The sequence below is a fragment of the Notothenia coriiceps genome, unplaced genomic scaffold (genome assembly GCF_000735185.1).
Source record: "Notothenia coriiceps isolate Sejong01 unplaced genomic scaffold, NC01 NC01_scaffold00009027, whole genome shotgun sequence".
NCBI classification, from domain to species: Eukaryota; Metazoa; Chordata; class Actinopteri; order Perciformes; family Nototheniidae; genus Notothenia; species Notothenia coriiceps.
The window spans coordinates 1-14361 of record NW_011341728.1 but is presented as its reverse complement, the minus strand read 5'-3'; the positions used below and the strand labels follow the sequence as shown (position 1 = coordinate 14361).

Genomic DNA, 14361 nt, shown 5'->3' with positions numbered 1-14361 from the left:
GCCTGTTAAGTGGCCAGCCTCACACAGGGTGACTGGCTGTCCACATGATGTGGCTTGCCGACATGGCACGACATGGCACATGGCCACTGTCATACAGATGATAAATCAAAGCCCTTGATGGTCTCTGTGTGTCATTCAAGCTCGGGATTTATGTAAACACATATTTCCATTAGAGAGGGTAGTGATTGGTCTAATGGATAGTGAGGTGGGTTGAAGATCGGAAGGCTGTGAGTTCTAATCCCGCCAGGAACACCACCACTAGTGCGCCCTTGAGTAAGGCACTTAGCCCTTAGTTACTCCAGGGTGAATGTCCCTGTAATCGGTCATTATAAGTCGCTTTGGATTAAAGCGTCAGCTAAATTAAATGTAATGTGATTAGTAAAATATGCATGAATAAATAAATAAAAAGTTAACTAGGTGAAAAAAGGTAAGATACACTTTTAAAACTTGTTGAGAGCTAAAACTAGTCTTTGCTGCTGCCTCAAAGGAGAAGGGAGGAGAGGAGCAGGGGGAGAGGAGCAGGGGGAGAGGAGGGAGACTGGAGAGGGGGGAGAGGAGGGAGACAGGAGAGGGGGGAGACAGGAGAGGCTGATTCAGGAGCACATACACACTCAACTATAAATGAACCAAAAATAAATAAATAAACAAGTTTCAGTGTTTTTTCATATTGGAAATGGGATGTTATTGGTTATTGCCATGATTTTATGATTATTGAAATCGTATACAGTTCTGCTTAATATAGGTGTTTCCATAGAGTCTCTTTATTTTCCCCTCAAAATGCACCAGATTGATGCATTTAACTCCAAAATTAAAAAAGAAATCTTACCGGGGGAGCATGCCCCCGGACCCCCCTAGAGGATTTTAGGTCGACCCCCACTTAACATGACATGGATAGGTTCCTAAATACATTTATAAATACATTTATTTGTTTAAATAGTAACCCATTTCCATATGTTTGTGGGTAGTAGTCAATAAATAAACATGTTGTTAAAATTCACGCGTTGTTTTTTTTGTTTTTTTCACCACCCCCCTGGTTTTAATACCAGCGGTGACCAGTTGCGCTAAAACCAAGTACCAACCCGTGCAAACTTTAATTTTACAGCTTAACAAAAATATTTCTGAAAACAATAGAAACGAGAAATAGTCAATGCAGTAACAGAATCTATATTCATATTTAGTGACAGTCACAGTGCTGCTTAGTTTGATGATCGGAGTTCATGCAGCAGTGATTGACAGTGTGTTAGAGACTGCTCTGATCGGTCGCTTTTCTTCTGCATTGTGTAATCTTCAAATTAAAGATCATTGAAGCAGTATAGGATTATGTTTTCACATATCTGTCTCATTCACTACTGTCACGATAAAGATTTAACAAATATAAGTATACTTTTTATAAAGTTACCTACTGTAGCTTTAAGAAAGTTGATCAAATGTCAGTTAAGAGTGATTTTTTTTCTTCTGTGACACTAGATAAATACTTGCCCTGATCCACAAATTAAACTTAGCTAAGCTGGTAGCCTAACTTTTCGGCATGATAAACTGAAATCCCATCCAAGTGGGATCAAACCTCCATAACATGACCTCCTGAAATGACATGGATTAGGAAGCTAATGTAACCAACACTCCACCAACCGTTTTCCTCAGGTTCGCTTTGACTTCCTCCTCTGTTAGCTGCCGTTTCTCCTTGTGTATTGGCTCGGGTTGGGTCACATGTTCAATGTTATTTTCCTGCAACTTCGGTGGCAAAGGTGGAGGGTCCACCTCAGCCTCTGCCTTAGGCACTTCGGATAATATCTTTTTTTGTTCATGTTTCGCTATTACATTCTCCCAGTATTGAACCTTCCTGATTTTCCTTGCACTCAACTTCTTCTTATAACTCTTTGTGGTTTTCTTTGTGGTGTTCTTTTTCATTACACACTGCTGCGTACTGTCGATGGCCTGCAGGCAGCGATTCCTGGAAAAAGATGCAACTTGGCCTTCACTCGTAGACAAGTCTGGATTTACAAAAAAGTTTGTGTCAAGGGGGTTGTGATAGGGGTTAACCATGTGAGGTTCCCCCACAGAATCAGGAAAGTTATGGTAAGGGTTTAGGGGGTAAGGACCCTCACCGGGGTATAGGGAGGGAGGAACAGACACCTGCGTCTGTCCCCAGTAAGTATTTGTGGCAGAGCTGTAAGTGCCTTTATCGTAGGCAGTGTACTGTGAGTCCTCGGACAAACTGTATTGTGGAAATGTAGAACAATTATCCGGTTTGGGATGGGGGTTGGTTTGGTTTTGTGTAAGACTGTTTCTGCTTCCATCTCTGCTTCTGTCTATAACAATTTCTCTGCTTCTGTCTCCAATTCTGTTTTTGCTATTGTCTCTAATCCTGTCTCTGCTTCTGTCAATAATCCTGTCTCTGCTTCTGTCTATAATCCTGTCTCTGCTTCTGTCTCTGCTTCTGTCTATAATCCTGTCTCTGCTTCTGTCTCTGCTTCTGTCAATAATCCTGTCTCTGCTTCTGTCTATAATCCTGTCTCTAAATCTGTCTCTGCTTCTGTCTCTGCTATTGTCTATAATCCTGTCTCTCCTCTCTCTCGAATAAGTCTGTTCAGACTTTCGTTCCAGGTTTCTACTGGGGGAGCACTGACGCATTGGGAGGCTGGGACTTAAGCTTCTAGACTTGGTGGACCTTGAGGAGTTACTGAAATGTCTCTGGGGGCCACTCTGCTGACTCTCCTGCACTCCTCTACATCCTTCTACATTTGTGTCTTCATTCTTCTTCCCGTATAGTCTCTCCTGAGTCCGATCTTCTAGTTTGCTCATCCCTTCCACTTCCAGGTTCAACCCCAGAGTTTTAAGAATATTCTGAAGCTGTTCACGCTGCACATCCACCTTTGGTTTATCTTCTTCTTCCTTCTTCTTCACAACTGAAACAGGTGACTTTGATCGTATGCTAGAACCAAACTTGCTTTCTCCTCCTTGATTCCTACTTTCATCATCGCCCGGTATGCAAAAGGTGTCGTGGCCTCTGTTGGTCTGACTGAAGCCGGGAAGCGAGGCTTCACTGTTTGATCGCTGGCCCTCGCTCCTGAAAGATGGATGTGGCTCTTTCTCTCCTGCAGGGGGCTGAGTGGTTAGGAGCTGCTCGCCTGAAGGGAGATCTTCATCATCATCGTTGACAATCCTGCTGAGGAGGTCTATGTCCACTCCTTTGTTGAGCACGCTGAGGAAGCGCTGGAAACCTTCGTTGACGATAGTCTCCTCCTTGGCTGGTGAGGTAAAGCTTCGACTGGGGGGAGACGGTGGGGTTTCACCGCACTGAGGAAAGGAAAGATATTCAAAAACATTTATTTTTTTTTAAAACCTTATTTCAGGAGAAACAAAAAGTTATGGCAACCACATTACTTTTTTTGTGATTGGAACTTCTAAAGTTCTAAAAGTCGTTGACAATTGAGTTTATTAATTTTAATAGAGTACATTTCTGCGCTCTCTACTTCAGGGAATTAAATACAGCCATTTTAACAGTTATACATCTATGTTTTTAGGTCCGACCTGATCAAATTGCAAATGGACTTTAAAATCAGTGTGACCAGGGTGCTTATTCCAATAAAAGACATCGATATGAAAAATGGCACTGAGATTGATTTAAGGTTCATGGGATTCCTGTGCTGAAATGTCTTGTTATCAAATCTGATTCCAATAAATCTGCATTAAGCTAATAATAGCCAGCTGATTTATCAGTTCAGCGCTGTAAATAAACACGATAATGGATGGAGTTACGCACATTTTGATGGTCTAGGTGGCTTTTAAAAAAAACAACCTATATTGCAATAATAATTGCAATATTATTTCAACATTACAAGTGATGAGTATATTCAAAAAAGAAGGTGTAATTTACCTTTAAGGTTACGGAAAGGTTAAAGGATAAGTAGCTATAGATAGAACCTAGATGGCTAGATAAATATTGATGATTACCATCATTATTAATGTCTTTTCTTGTTTTTTTGTATATATTGATATACTTTTTCTACAAATTAAGGGGCAAAAAGTGGTACAAACCTCTGTGCGTGCTGGATCACTGCATCTCCTCTTCATTAGCGCCTTCACTCTGAGCTTCAGGGGATGGTTGTTCTGCAGGAGACTATCTTTGCTCAGCCTGGATGAGTGCATTCGCTCTCTGTGCGACCAAAACTGAAAAACAATAAAGCAGTACAGCATACAGTTTAATTTGTGGAACACAGTTGCAAATTGGTAAGAAACCCAACGTTAAAAAAATATTAAACAAAGGATTATCTAACCATTAAGAAAACTTACTTACCATTGAGTTAAATCTGGCAGGATTTATTTTCTGCAAAATGACATTCACCCTTTCTTTAAGAGTTGCACCTTTGCATGTAGCTGCATTACTGGAAACGTTTGGCAGTGTTGGTTCAACTGCTTTCAGAGCAATGGCAGCTTTCTTAAATATTATCCGCTCCTCTATCTCTCTAAGCTCTTTCCTCTTTCTTGACAGCTCTGGATCTTCTTCATCCGATGGAAGCGGTTCTCCGTCTGGGTCCTGGACTTCTGAGTCTTTAATATAAACGTTATGAAAAGAAGGACTCAGTCGCTCGTGTTCCACATTCACTCTCATGCTGCTGTGTGCTTCACAAACAGTGGGTCTTGAGTATTCACAGTAAGCGTCCCACTCAATATTAGTTCTTGGGGCATTCTCAATGCTGTTATTTATGTCATTTTGTTGATTTGGGTGCAGATTTATCTGGATTGCTCGTATGGCATCCCAGTCGATTGGATCCATCCTTCAGCCTGCCTCACTTAAGATGTATGTAGTCAATGCACTCTGTAAAGTAGAACAAATGTGGAAACATTACATTCGAAGAAACAGACCAGCCTTGTAGACTGTTACTGTACTGACAGCACTGAGGAAAAAAAAAGACCAACTGTCTTTTGGAGAAGCCCCCCTCTCGTCACTGTTGACACAACGCTGCGTTTACAAAGATTACTTTGGCTTACATACTTACTAATTGTGAGGAAAGGCAAAGCCTGGCTTTGGATAAACCAACCTGTATTCCACGGTGACATGCTGTACTTAAGTCACTTTGCAAATTTAGGACAGAACTGACATCAAAACTGACTGACTTAGCGTTAAATTCAGTTTTTAGTCGGATAGCTTAGCAGCTAGCTTAGCATCTACCAGACTGCTTACCTGCTACAGCGTCTCAAACTACCACCTTCCTCTGTCGCATAGTGGAGGTTTTGTTTTTTCAAGGCTGTTACATAAAAAATGTAATTATTGAATACTGATATGCCAATAGGGACCTTTAGTTGGCTTCCGAAAAAAGCGAGGGGTAACCGTTAATGTTAAAAAAAATTGGCCAAGAATGCATTGCTCAGTGCTTCGGTGGTGTGAAATGTTGGTACTAACAGCATCACCCACAGGGCGGAGTACCAACTGCACCTCTCGTATTCCACTAAACTTTGACAAAAATGTGATACTCATTGGCCTCAGGACAGTTTAGTCAATGTTTGCCAAACCTTTTTAACCCTTTCATGCACGAATTATGAAAGCCTCACTCAGGATTTTTTTACAAAGGGTTTTTATTGCTCTTGGGGCATTAAAAACAAGATTTTAACTTTATTTTTTTCAAATTTAGAAAAAAAATGTTTTATATGTCCACTCAGGTGGACAGTATGCGTTAAAGTCTAAACTGAAAACTTGTAAATTTCGAAAAAATTATAAATAAAGATGTGCAAACTTAAAATTACATTATAATAACTTAAAGGTGGGGTAGGTAATTTTGTAGAAACCAGCTCGAGCACACACGAACGCGCACATGACCAATGAGGGCACGAGATAAGTTTGTGCACAGATGGAAGGCTGACAGGCAGGTAGCCCATCCAGTTATTTTAGCCGGGCCGGCTAAAATGATTGGTCGTGCTTTTTACAGTACTACGCTTCCACAGATGACATTTTTTTATGGATTTGTTGTGAAAGCACTTAAGATATTCATTGCTATCGGGATGTTAAGAGCATTCCATGGAATATAACAAAAACTGTATCTCGAGCCGGTTTCTCAAACTTACCTACCCCACCTTTAAGTATATATATTTAAGGCCCAAAAAGATATTGCAAATGAAGTATTTTCAAGGAGAACAGTATGAATTTTAGTTGAAATACAGCCAGTGATGCATGACGTCCACTTTAGTGGACAGGCGAATAATCATGATTTCATGCAAACATAAAATCAATACTTTGACAATTTATGAATTATATGATTCCTTAGTTGTTACTTGACGTCACCAAATGTTTTATACCGGCAGGGAGCGCTTTCCATGAAAGGATTGGCAGGATATTGGCAGGTGACTTGGTCCATGTGGCTTTCTGTCGTTCATCTTGGTTTAGAGACATTTATCATTCACTTGCACTGGCTTTCCACTGAGTAGCAGTTAGTGGCTGATGATGCAACTATGCCATCAAAACCCATGCACACACAAGAAAACACCTTTTGCAAAGCTGTCCACTGTAGTGACCTCAATGCGTGAAAGGGTTTTAAACAAATGTTTAATGAAGAAAACAAATCAATCGGTTTTATTTATCTATTCTTCAGCAGTCTTGCATCTACTTAGTGTTATAATGTTCCTGGCTTGTGATTGTGAAGAGCAATAGTTGACTTTATCCTGCTGGCTTGCAGTGCCATGTAAGTTCTTAAATTATTAGATGATTTTTAAAGGACATTTTCAGGAGCTCTGCATTCACCTGTCAGTCAGTAATTTAATATTTTGAAATTTGTCAGAATTACGGCAAACCAATAGCATCAATCTTTTTATGGAGTCAATAATTAACACAATACAATTTTCAATAAAAATACATATTTCACAGAATCAATAGTCCTAATGTGATCTTCCACAGAGTTCCAGCTGAACAGATGTTAGATGAAGTGAACAAATCCACACATTTCCAAGCATGGTATCCATACAAACTATACTGTATACGCAGATAATAGAAGCGATTTGTGATTAACCTGCTTCTTCTTCACAATATAGTGCAATTAAACATCTCGTAGCCATTTACTTATAATCACCGTGTTTAATGTTTTGCTATACAAATATGTACAGGATCATTTTCTGCATATGAACACATAAAGGAAACATCTCATCTTCAACAACATTGAAGCTTAAGAGTAGAGCATGTTATGTAGTCGTGACTCGGCCAAATCCCTCTGAAGACTAAACACCGTTTTACGGTGCCATTTCAATAGGACAAGAATTAACAAAAATTACAATGTAATAAATCTTGGTATTAAAACTAAAATGTATTCATAAATCAAGAATGCAGCATTTTCAAAAATCTATTTCACACAGTATTTTTCTTCAGCATGACATTGTACTAAGGGTATAAGAACAGACAAAGATGGACAAAGTTCAAAAAAGTATTTTCAGTTAACTTGTGGTGTGTTAATGTCATTGACTGTGTTGCTTTTTTATGTTAATTTTCTCTGAGGATATTCTCAAATGTCTTTTGTGGTCAAAAACAGAAGTCCATGACAGTCCAACTGATTTATTTTATCAAGATCTTTTGCTGTTTTCCAGAGTCAAAAAGATTTATATTAGAATATATAATCAGTCAGTCGGATTTCCACAAGTTGCTTTATCCAAGTTGTTTGGTATCAATGACCTGCAGACATCGGGTCCTTGTGATTGTTTTTCTCTGTGCTATGTTCAGAGGCTGAAATGTGTTAAAATAGGACGGATTACCCATATTCTGTGGGAGTAGGTGCCTCATTTGAGGGAGTACTCCTGGAAAGATGTTCATAGGTGGGACACTGGGGTAAGGGAAGAAGGGAGGCGGGCGAGGCATGAATAGTCCAGGTCTGAAGTGGGGCATGTTGGGAGGAAGAGCCGGGTACGGAAGCGGGGAACTGTTAACTGGGGGGTACATCGGCATAACAGGCGTCGGGGGTGGATAATTGTATGCAGGATTTTGAGGAATCGGTTGACATGCAGCGTTGCTGTCCTGAGAGTACGTTTGACATTTCTCACTCTGCTGTAAAGCGCTACTGTCGCTATTTTGTGCATAAACAACAGCTTCTTGCGCCTGTACTTGGTCTACCTCCGTTTTATCCCTCTGAGCACTATACAAGTCTTTTTGGTTGTAATATTCCCTAAGTGATGGGCTAAAACTAGACCTGCTTGATGATGAGGATCTGCCTTGCTGCTGTCTTGGTGAAACCGCTCGCTTTGTTTCCCTTTCCCTGCTTGCTCTGCGAAGGGGTCTCCCGTCAGTGTCCTTCTTTCCATACAGGCGCTCCTGGATCCGATGTGACATCTGGCCCAGTTCATCAGATCCTAAATCCATGCCGATGGCCAGCAAAACATCCTGCATTTGCCTGTGCTTGTGCTCCTCTTCAGGTGTCAGTGTGATCTTTTCCACCACAGGGGGAGACCTGGATCTACTGTTGGAGCATTCCCCCCTCTGCAGAGACTCTTCATCAGACAGAGGGCACCTCTTTGGGCTGAAGGACTGGTGAGGAGGCAGTGGAGAAGTCCGTCTCTGGGGTCCATTTCTCTCGCTCCAGTGGCTTTCCTGTTGCATCCCAGCATAACCGGGAGACCAGGGATTATCAGTTTTTGTGAAAGAAGTTGGAGACTGTGGTCGATCATCCTCTTCTGGGGAGCTCCGAGTCACTATCTGGGTGAGAGTGTCCACATTCACACCCTTATTGAGCACTTCCAGGAACCGCTGGAAGCCCATGGTTGACTTCTCAGGAACAGCAGCACTATGGGTGGTGACTTCACTCTCAAAAGACTGATGGGAAAAACACAGAAGCAACCACAGTGTAGGGAACTCTGCACTCTTTGTTTGGCAAACACATTTGTAGTATATGGAACAACCTGTGAGTCATTACAAATGTTTAAATGTTACTATTTAAACTCAAACAGCACTGAATTAAATACTTCCTTTTTCGATTACATTTATTTTTATTTTAGAAAAATATGTGGGTTGTTCTTGGCCATGGTGATTGGTTCCCTTTCAAGCTGACGATGGGGAACTAGCTACTGGACTTTTAGTAATTAGACCAAAACAAAAGAGTAATGCAAAAGCTGGATTTGTTTAAGTCTGTGTTAGCACTGTCAAGGTGTTGTAAAGGCAATGTGTGTAATGTCGGGGGCAAGGGAGAAAAAAGGGTTCAGGTGTAACTAGGGATGGGTATCGTTAAGGTTTTACTGGCACTACTACTTTTATCGATACCGCTTATCGGTCCGGTCTTTTAACGGTTCTTTTATCGGTTCTTTTGGAGAGAAAAAATAAGGTAAACTAACTAAACAAATTGTGAACAAAACTAACATTGCTTTTTATTTAAATTAAATAAATAATATTTCACATCAAAAGAAACAACAATGTTTTAACAAATCATATTAAATAATCTGATGACAGAATTGTAACAGAATTGTAAACAGAATAGCTGAAACTTCAACAAAATAAATAACTCAGTTACCTCTAATCATGAACCCATATTTGTATCATTGAGTTAACTCTGTGTGTTGCTGCTAGCATACATAACACCTGACGTGGAAATGTTACTCGTGGATGGGGCTACAGAGCTACTAGAAAGACAGTCGAACCCGGTGCATTTCTCCGTCTGAATGTGGTGCACTTTTGCTAAATGTTTAGACAAATTACTTGTGTTACCGCTCTTACATGCTAAACTCTTATTGCCCTTTTGGTAACTTGTCCACATCGAGACGGGTAAAGTTTAACCACACCTTGGAGCGCGTTTTCTCCGCCATCTCCTCCGTGTGTGTATGTGTGTTGCTGCATGTAGCAGCTGCGTGTGTGTAAACTGCCCCGCCCCCTCGCACACAGGCGGGGGAGAGAGATCTCTCGTCTGGATTGGAAAGATCGAAAATACAAAAAATAATCATAGACGCAATTTGCATTCTTTTTGCATATTAGAAACGGAGTTGGCGAGACTAAAACTGCAATATAATGTTTGTGTAGCAATAATACATATGACAAATATTTTTTACATGTCTCCAGTACCGATAAAAAGACGGAGTTATAAAATAACGTCGGAGCTCAACGGTACCACGGTCTTTAATAATTCAGCCCCGGGGCCCGTTTAATACCGGGGCTCGGTACCCATCCCTAGGTGTAACCAGCAGATATTGGATTTTGTCTTCTGTGCTTTAAAGTCTTGAAATACAAATGAGGTTGCTTCTCAAAGATACCTGCATATGAATGCTAATACATGAAACAAAAAAGCTAACGAAAGCTATCTTCTGCCTCTTTTGCTCTCCACACTGAATGTTTACCTGCATGCAACCAAAGGCCGCTCAAAAGTGGTTAGTCAATTCTACCCTAGAAATCATCCTATACAAGAATATTGTTTAATTGCCTCTAAATTCTGCATTCATATGCAGATATGTTTTTGGAGAATAAGGAAACTAAGAATGTACACAATCACTTTGGCTATGTCATGATTCAACAGGCCAGTCTTCAGTAGCTGAACATATTTGTATTTAGTGATCCAGTTAGGGCAGCCACTTCCAGGGAAAATCTTCTTAATAACACTCTGTACTACAAACTGAAAATGTTGATTTGATTATTTGGGGTAAATTGTGAACACACGCCATGGCCTGATAATGCATATATTAATCCTACAACGGATGCATTACACAAAAACAGAAGCGTTCAACCTAAAAGGTGCCATTCAGTGGTGAACATTCAGTGTTACTCAAAAGAATGAATTGAGTGTGTGTGTGTTGAATGCACTTCCTTTCTAATAGAACATTAGCAAATCATTTAGAACAAACTATATATTAACCCTAGCACATCTGATCACACCTCTTCCCGATGGTAAAGGTAGCCACATGTGAAAAGTACCCACCTGTCCACTTGACCCATTCACTGGAAACCTTGTTTGACGATAATCCTCATGGTGTGTGGAAGGGCTGTCATTCCTCTCTCCTGGTGCGGCGTAACTCTGTTGGATATGGAGAAAAGTTCTATTAAACTTCCTTTAATAATACAAAAAACCTTACACTGAATATATACAATGTATACAGGGAGGCTTTTGCTCCGTGGGATAGTGTGCTGATCTTTGGATCATCGGAGAGCAAGTTAGAGTCCCACTGCAGTCAGCATGAGGTTGTGTCTCTGGGCAAGACACTTCACCCCAAATTGCTCCTGTGGGGATTGCCCACAGTACTGAATGTATGTAAAGGCCCTGACACACCAAGCCGATTTTGGCCGTCGATGAGCATCCTGTCGCCCTACTCAGATTGGTGTGTCCCGCACCGTCGTGTCTTTTCGGCCGTACCGACACCCTCAGGGTGCTGTCTGAAAAACAAATCACTTAGCGAATCAGTGCATGAGAAGCGAAACGGAAGTGAGGTACGCAAACAAACGATTAGGCACACACAGACGGCTATTATTTTTCATTTTCATCTCACCTGAACGCAAGAATTAAACGATTATAAGTCGCTATGTGAAACAGTCTGTGATGGACGAGAGTGAAAATGGAACACACACGCTATTTGTTGTTTGTATATATCACGCAGTCTGTCTTCCGGTTGCCTCTTTTGAGTGACGAATACAGACTACCGCCGCCTGCTGGTAAGGAGAGTTATTGCTACTCATGTGCTACTTGGCCGTCGGCTGAAGTCTTTGCGGTGTGTTCCAGTGCAACTTTTTGGACAAGACGCAGGAGACGTGAGGCGACACAACAGTCGGGTCCGTCGGGACGTGTTCTTTGGTGTCAATTTGGTGTGTCAGGCCCTTAAGTCGCTTTGGATAAAGCGTCCAACAAGTGACATGTAATGTAATTGAGTGACAAACCTTCGTAGATGTCCTCTCTTGTGAACCATCTCTGCTCCTTTCACGATCATCTCTATCTTTGTAATATCCAGAAGATTGTCTGCAGTCGTCATGTTGTTTCCTATAGCTGGATTCCTCGTGCCGATAGCGTTGTTTGGAGTCTTGAGGTGTTTTCCTGCATTTGAAATCCTCTTCCAGTGACGGTGTACATTTCAAATCTTTGTTTACATGTGCACGTGAAAAACTGTTGGGTGTTGTGTCTTCAGGCTCACGTCTGTATCTGTAATCTTTGTCATCCTCTGTAAACTGTCGCCTTTTTTTTGGAGCACCCTGCTCAGGTGAGGACATCCCTCTCCTGGCTGAGCTCTTTCCGCTCCAGTCTTTGCTGTATATCATCTTAGGAGAATCACTGAACTCTGTGCTTCTGCTTGTCCTCTCTTTGCTACCATGTCCACCATATTTCTGATAAGAATCCTTGAGCTTATCTCTTTGTGGTTCACCCCTCTCTTCCCATTTATCCTCATAGTCGTCCCAATTCCTGGAACTTCTGTCACTGTACTGCCTACTGTTACTGTACTGAGACCTGTTGGACTGCATATTCTCACAGTAACACCAGCAGCTGGATGGCAAAGCCTGCAACAAATAATAGATAGAGAAGAAAATATGCTTTAAAAAGATGAGGTAAAGACTTTCGAAGATTTGATAAACCAAATATTTAGCATTTGAGATTTACCTAAACGAGAACTTTTTTAACAGATCTTAAGGATCCATTTATTGCAATACTAAAAGTAAGAGTAAGTGATCACATAGTTGTGAAAACCTTTACTTGCAATCGTCACCGCTTAATCATATCACATATAGTAGTACATATTAATTATCATCGCTTGAAATAAGGGGACGGATCAAGGGTTCCTAACGTAAAAAGGGACTAGGTATTGTGTGCAAACCTTTATTCCAGGTGACTGAACAGAACTACAGTAGCATAATTCTAAAGGTAACCTGCTGTATATTGTTTAAGTTAGCAGTATGCGTTGAGTGACACATTAGAAGTAGCCTAAATAGCTTTTGATCTAGCTGTTAGCATTACCTTACCTGGGTAGCCTTTCGCTAGTAACGTTGGGTTGGCTGCGAAATAGCAGCTAGTTAGCTTTAGCTCGTGCAAACATACGTAACTCACAATTTATTAAGACCAAAAAATGTCTATTGACTATTTACATCGTAAAGGGACACAGTTGGGCCTAGGGCTAAGATACATAAGCTAACGTTATCTGAAGCTAATTTGCAAGGGACAGTTTTGGTTAACCTATTAGCAGTCATAGCAGTAGCCTTGGCGTAAACAGTAACGAAGGATTACATTACCTTTAATGTTGGACGACTCCACTTTTTTAAGGGGGTGATAATAGGAAAACCTTGAAAATAATTTGGGAAATGTGTTAAAGTGCTGACAACAACAAACTGTCAAGCAACTAGCTAACATTAACCAAGTTTTCACTGGCCCTGTGTTTCACCGAGATATTTGGCTTCAGTCAGTAACAAGGGAGTTGAAATACCGCCCCTCCTGGATGGAGTGTGAAAAACCTGTCTTCTTCTTCTTCTTCTTCTTCTTCTTCTTCTTCTTCTCTTGCTTTTGGCGGATTGCAAACAACTTAAAAGGTGCATACCGCCACCTACTGTCCATAAGTATGTATCATCACATCATTCCAACTCTTTAACTTATGCTCTAATCAAAATAAAATTAAAATAAATAAATAAATCAATACAACCATGAAATAAATAAAACAAAAAACAAATCTATGTTCTTTCCTGACCTAATGTTAAATTCTTTTTCCGACCCCAGTTTCACTCAAGAATTTAAACAGTGCCTTTCTGGTAGCTCTTACTCCCTCTCCTTTTGTTCCCAATACACCAAACACACTCCACTCCCTCTCTGCCTCTTAGACTTCATCCTTTAGTTTTTCTCTTTCAGATTTATAGATGTCACAGTGTAACAAGATATGTTCTACTTCTTCTTTTACTGCACAGTTCCCACACTTGTTACTGTCACTTTTCCCCATGACATACAGCGTACTATTCAAAGCTGTGTGATTTATTCGGAGTCTAGCCATCATGATTTCCTCCCTTCTATTTCTTTCTTTATGAATATTAATTGTAATTGTCTTTTGTACTTTGTGATAGTCCTTGCCTTTCTGGTCTTTCTCCCAACTTTTCTGCCAGATCTCCATCCCTTTCTTATCAATTACTGCTTTTCCTTCTCCTTCTCCAAGTTGAACTGGTACAGTTATTTCCTTTTGTAGTGCACATTTTGCTAATTTATCAGCACACTCGTTCCCTTTCACCCCCTCATGCACACTCGTTCCCTTTCCCCCCCTCATGAGCAGGCACCCAGCAGAACTGCAGATCTATGCCGCTTATGTGCAGTCTTAACAGGCTATGATTCAGTTCTATGAGAATGTCTTCCCAAGTAGTTGTTGACTGTATGCTTTGTAATATGGACAATGAATCTGTGCATATCACCACCCTATCTGGTCTGACCTCTTCAACCCACTGCAATCCTATTATTACAG

General features: G+C 40.7%; 2 protein-coding genes across 2 annotated transcripts; both read right to left on the bottom strand.

Moving 5' to 3' along the window:
• Positions 1-664: 664 nt before the first annotated feature.
• Positions 665-5449, bottom strand: LOC104945067 (uncharacterized). Its single transcript, XM_010770694.1, has 4 exons — positions 5186-5449; positions 4298-4819; positions 4039-4170; positions 665-3297 (listed from the first exon to the last, which is right to left on the bottom strand). The coding sequence occupies exons 2-4, from the start codon at positions 4775-4777 to the stop codon at positions 1597-1599; spliced, it is 2313 nt and encodes a 770-aa protein (XP_010768996.1). The 5' UTR covers positions 4778-4819; positions 5186-5449; the 3' UTR covers positions 665-1596.
• Positions 5450-6789: 1340 nt separating this feature from the next.
• Positions 6790-13415, bottom strand: LOC104945066 (cyclin-dependent kinase 12-like). Its single transcript, XM_010770693.1, has 4 exons — positions 13157-13415; positions 11819-12430; positions 10869-10964; positions 6790-8785 (listed from the first exon to the last, which is right to left on the bottom strand). Exons 2-4 carry the CDS (start codon positions 12392-12394, stop codon positions 7628-7630), a joined length of 1830 nt encoding a protein of 609 aa, XP_010768995.1. The 5' UTR covers positions 12395-12430; positions 13157-13415; the 3' UTR covers positions 6790-7627.
• Between the last annotated feature and the right edge of the window lie 946 nt (positions 13416-14361).

Excerpts from the sequence above, each read along its gene's own strand:
- LOC104945066 (XM_010770693.1), bottom strand. The coding sequence starts at position 12,394 with ATGCAGTCCAACAGGTCTCAGTACAGTAACAGTAGGCAGTACAGTGAC. Across the intron at positions 10,965-11,818 it reads AAGAGAGGACATCTACGAAG|AGTTACGCCGCACCAGGAGA; the intron begins GTTTGTCACTCA and ends CATATCCAACAG. Across the intron at positions 8,786-10,868 it reads TGAATGGGTCAAGTGGACAG|TCTTTTGAGAGTGAAGTCAC; the intron begins GTGGGTACTTTT and ends TTTTCCCATCAG.
- LOC104945067 (XM_010770694.1), bottom strand. The coding sequence starts at position 4,777 with ATGGATCCAATCGACTGGGATGCCATACGAGCAATCCAGATAAATCTG. Across the intron at positions 4,171-4,297 it reads CTGCCAGATTTAACTCAATG|TTTTGGTCGCACAGAGAGCG; the intron begins GTAAGTAAGTTT and ends ATTGTTTTTCAG. Across the intron at positions 3,298-4,038 it reads GTGATCCAGCACGCACAGAG|TGCGGTGAAACCCCACCGTC; the intron begins GTTTGTACCACT and ends TCCTTTCCTCAG.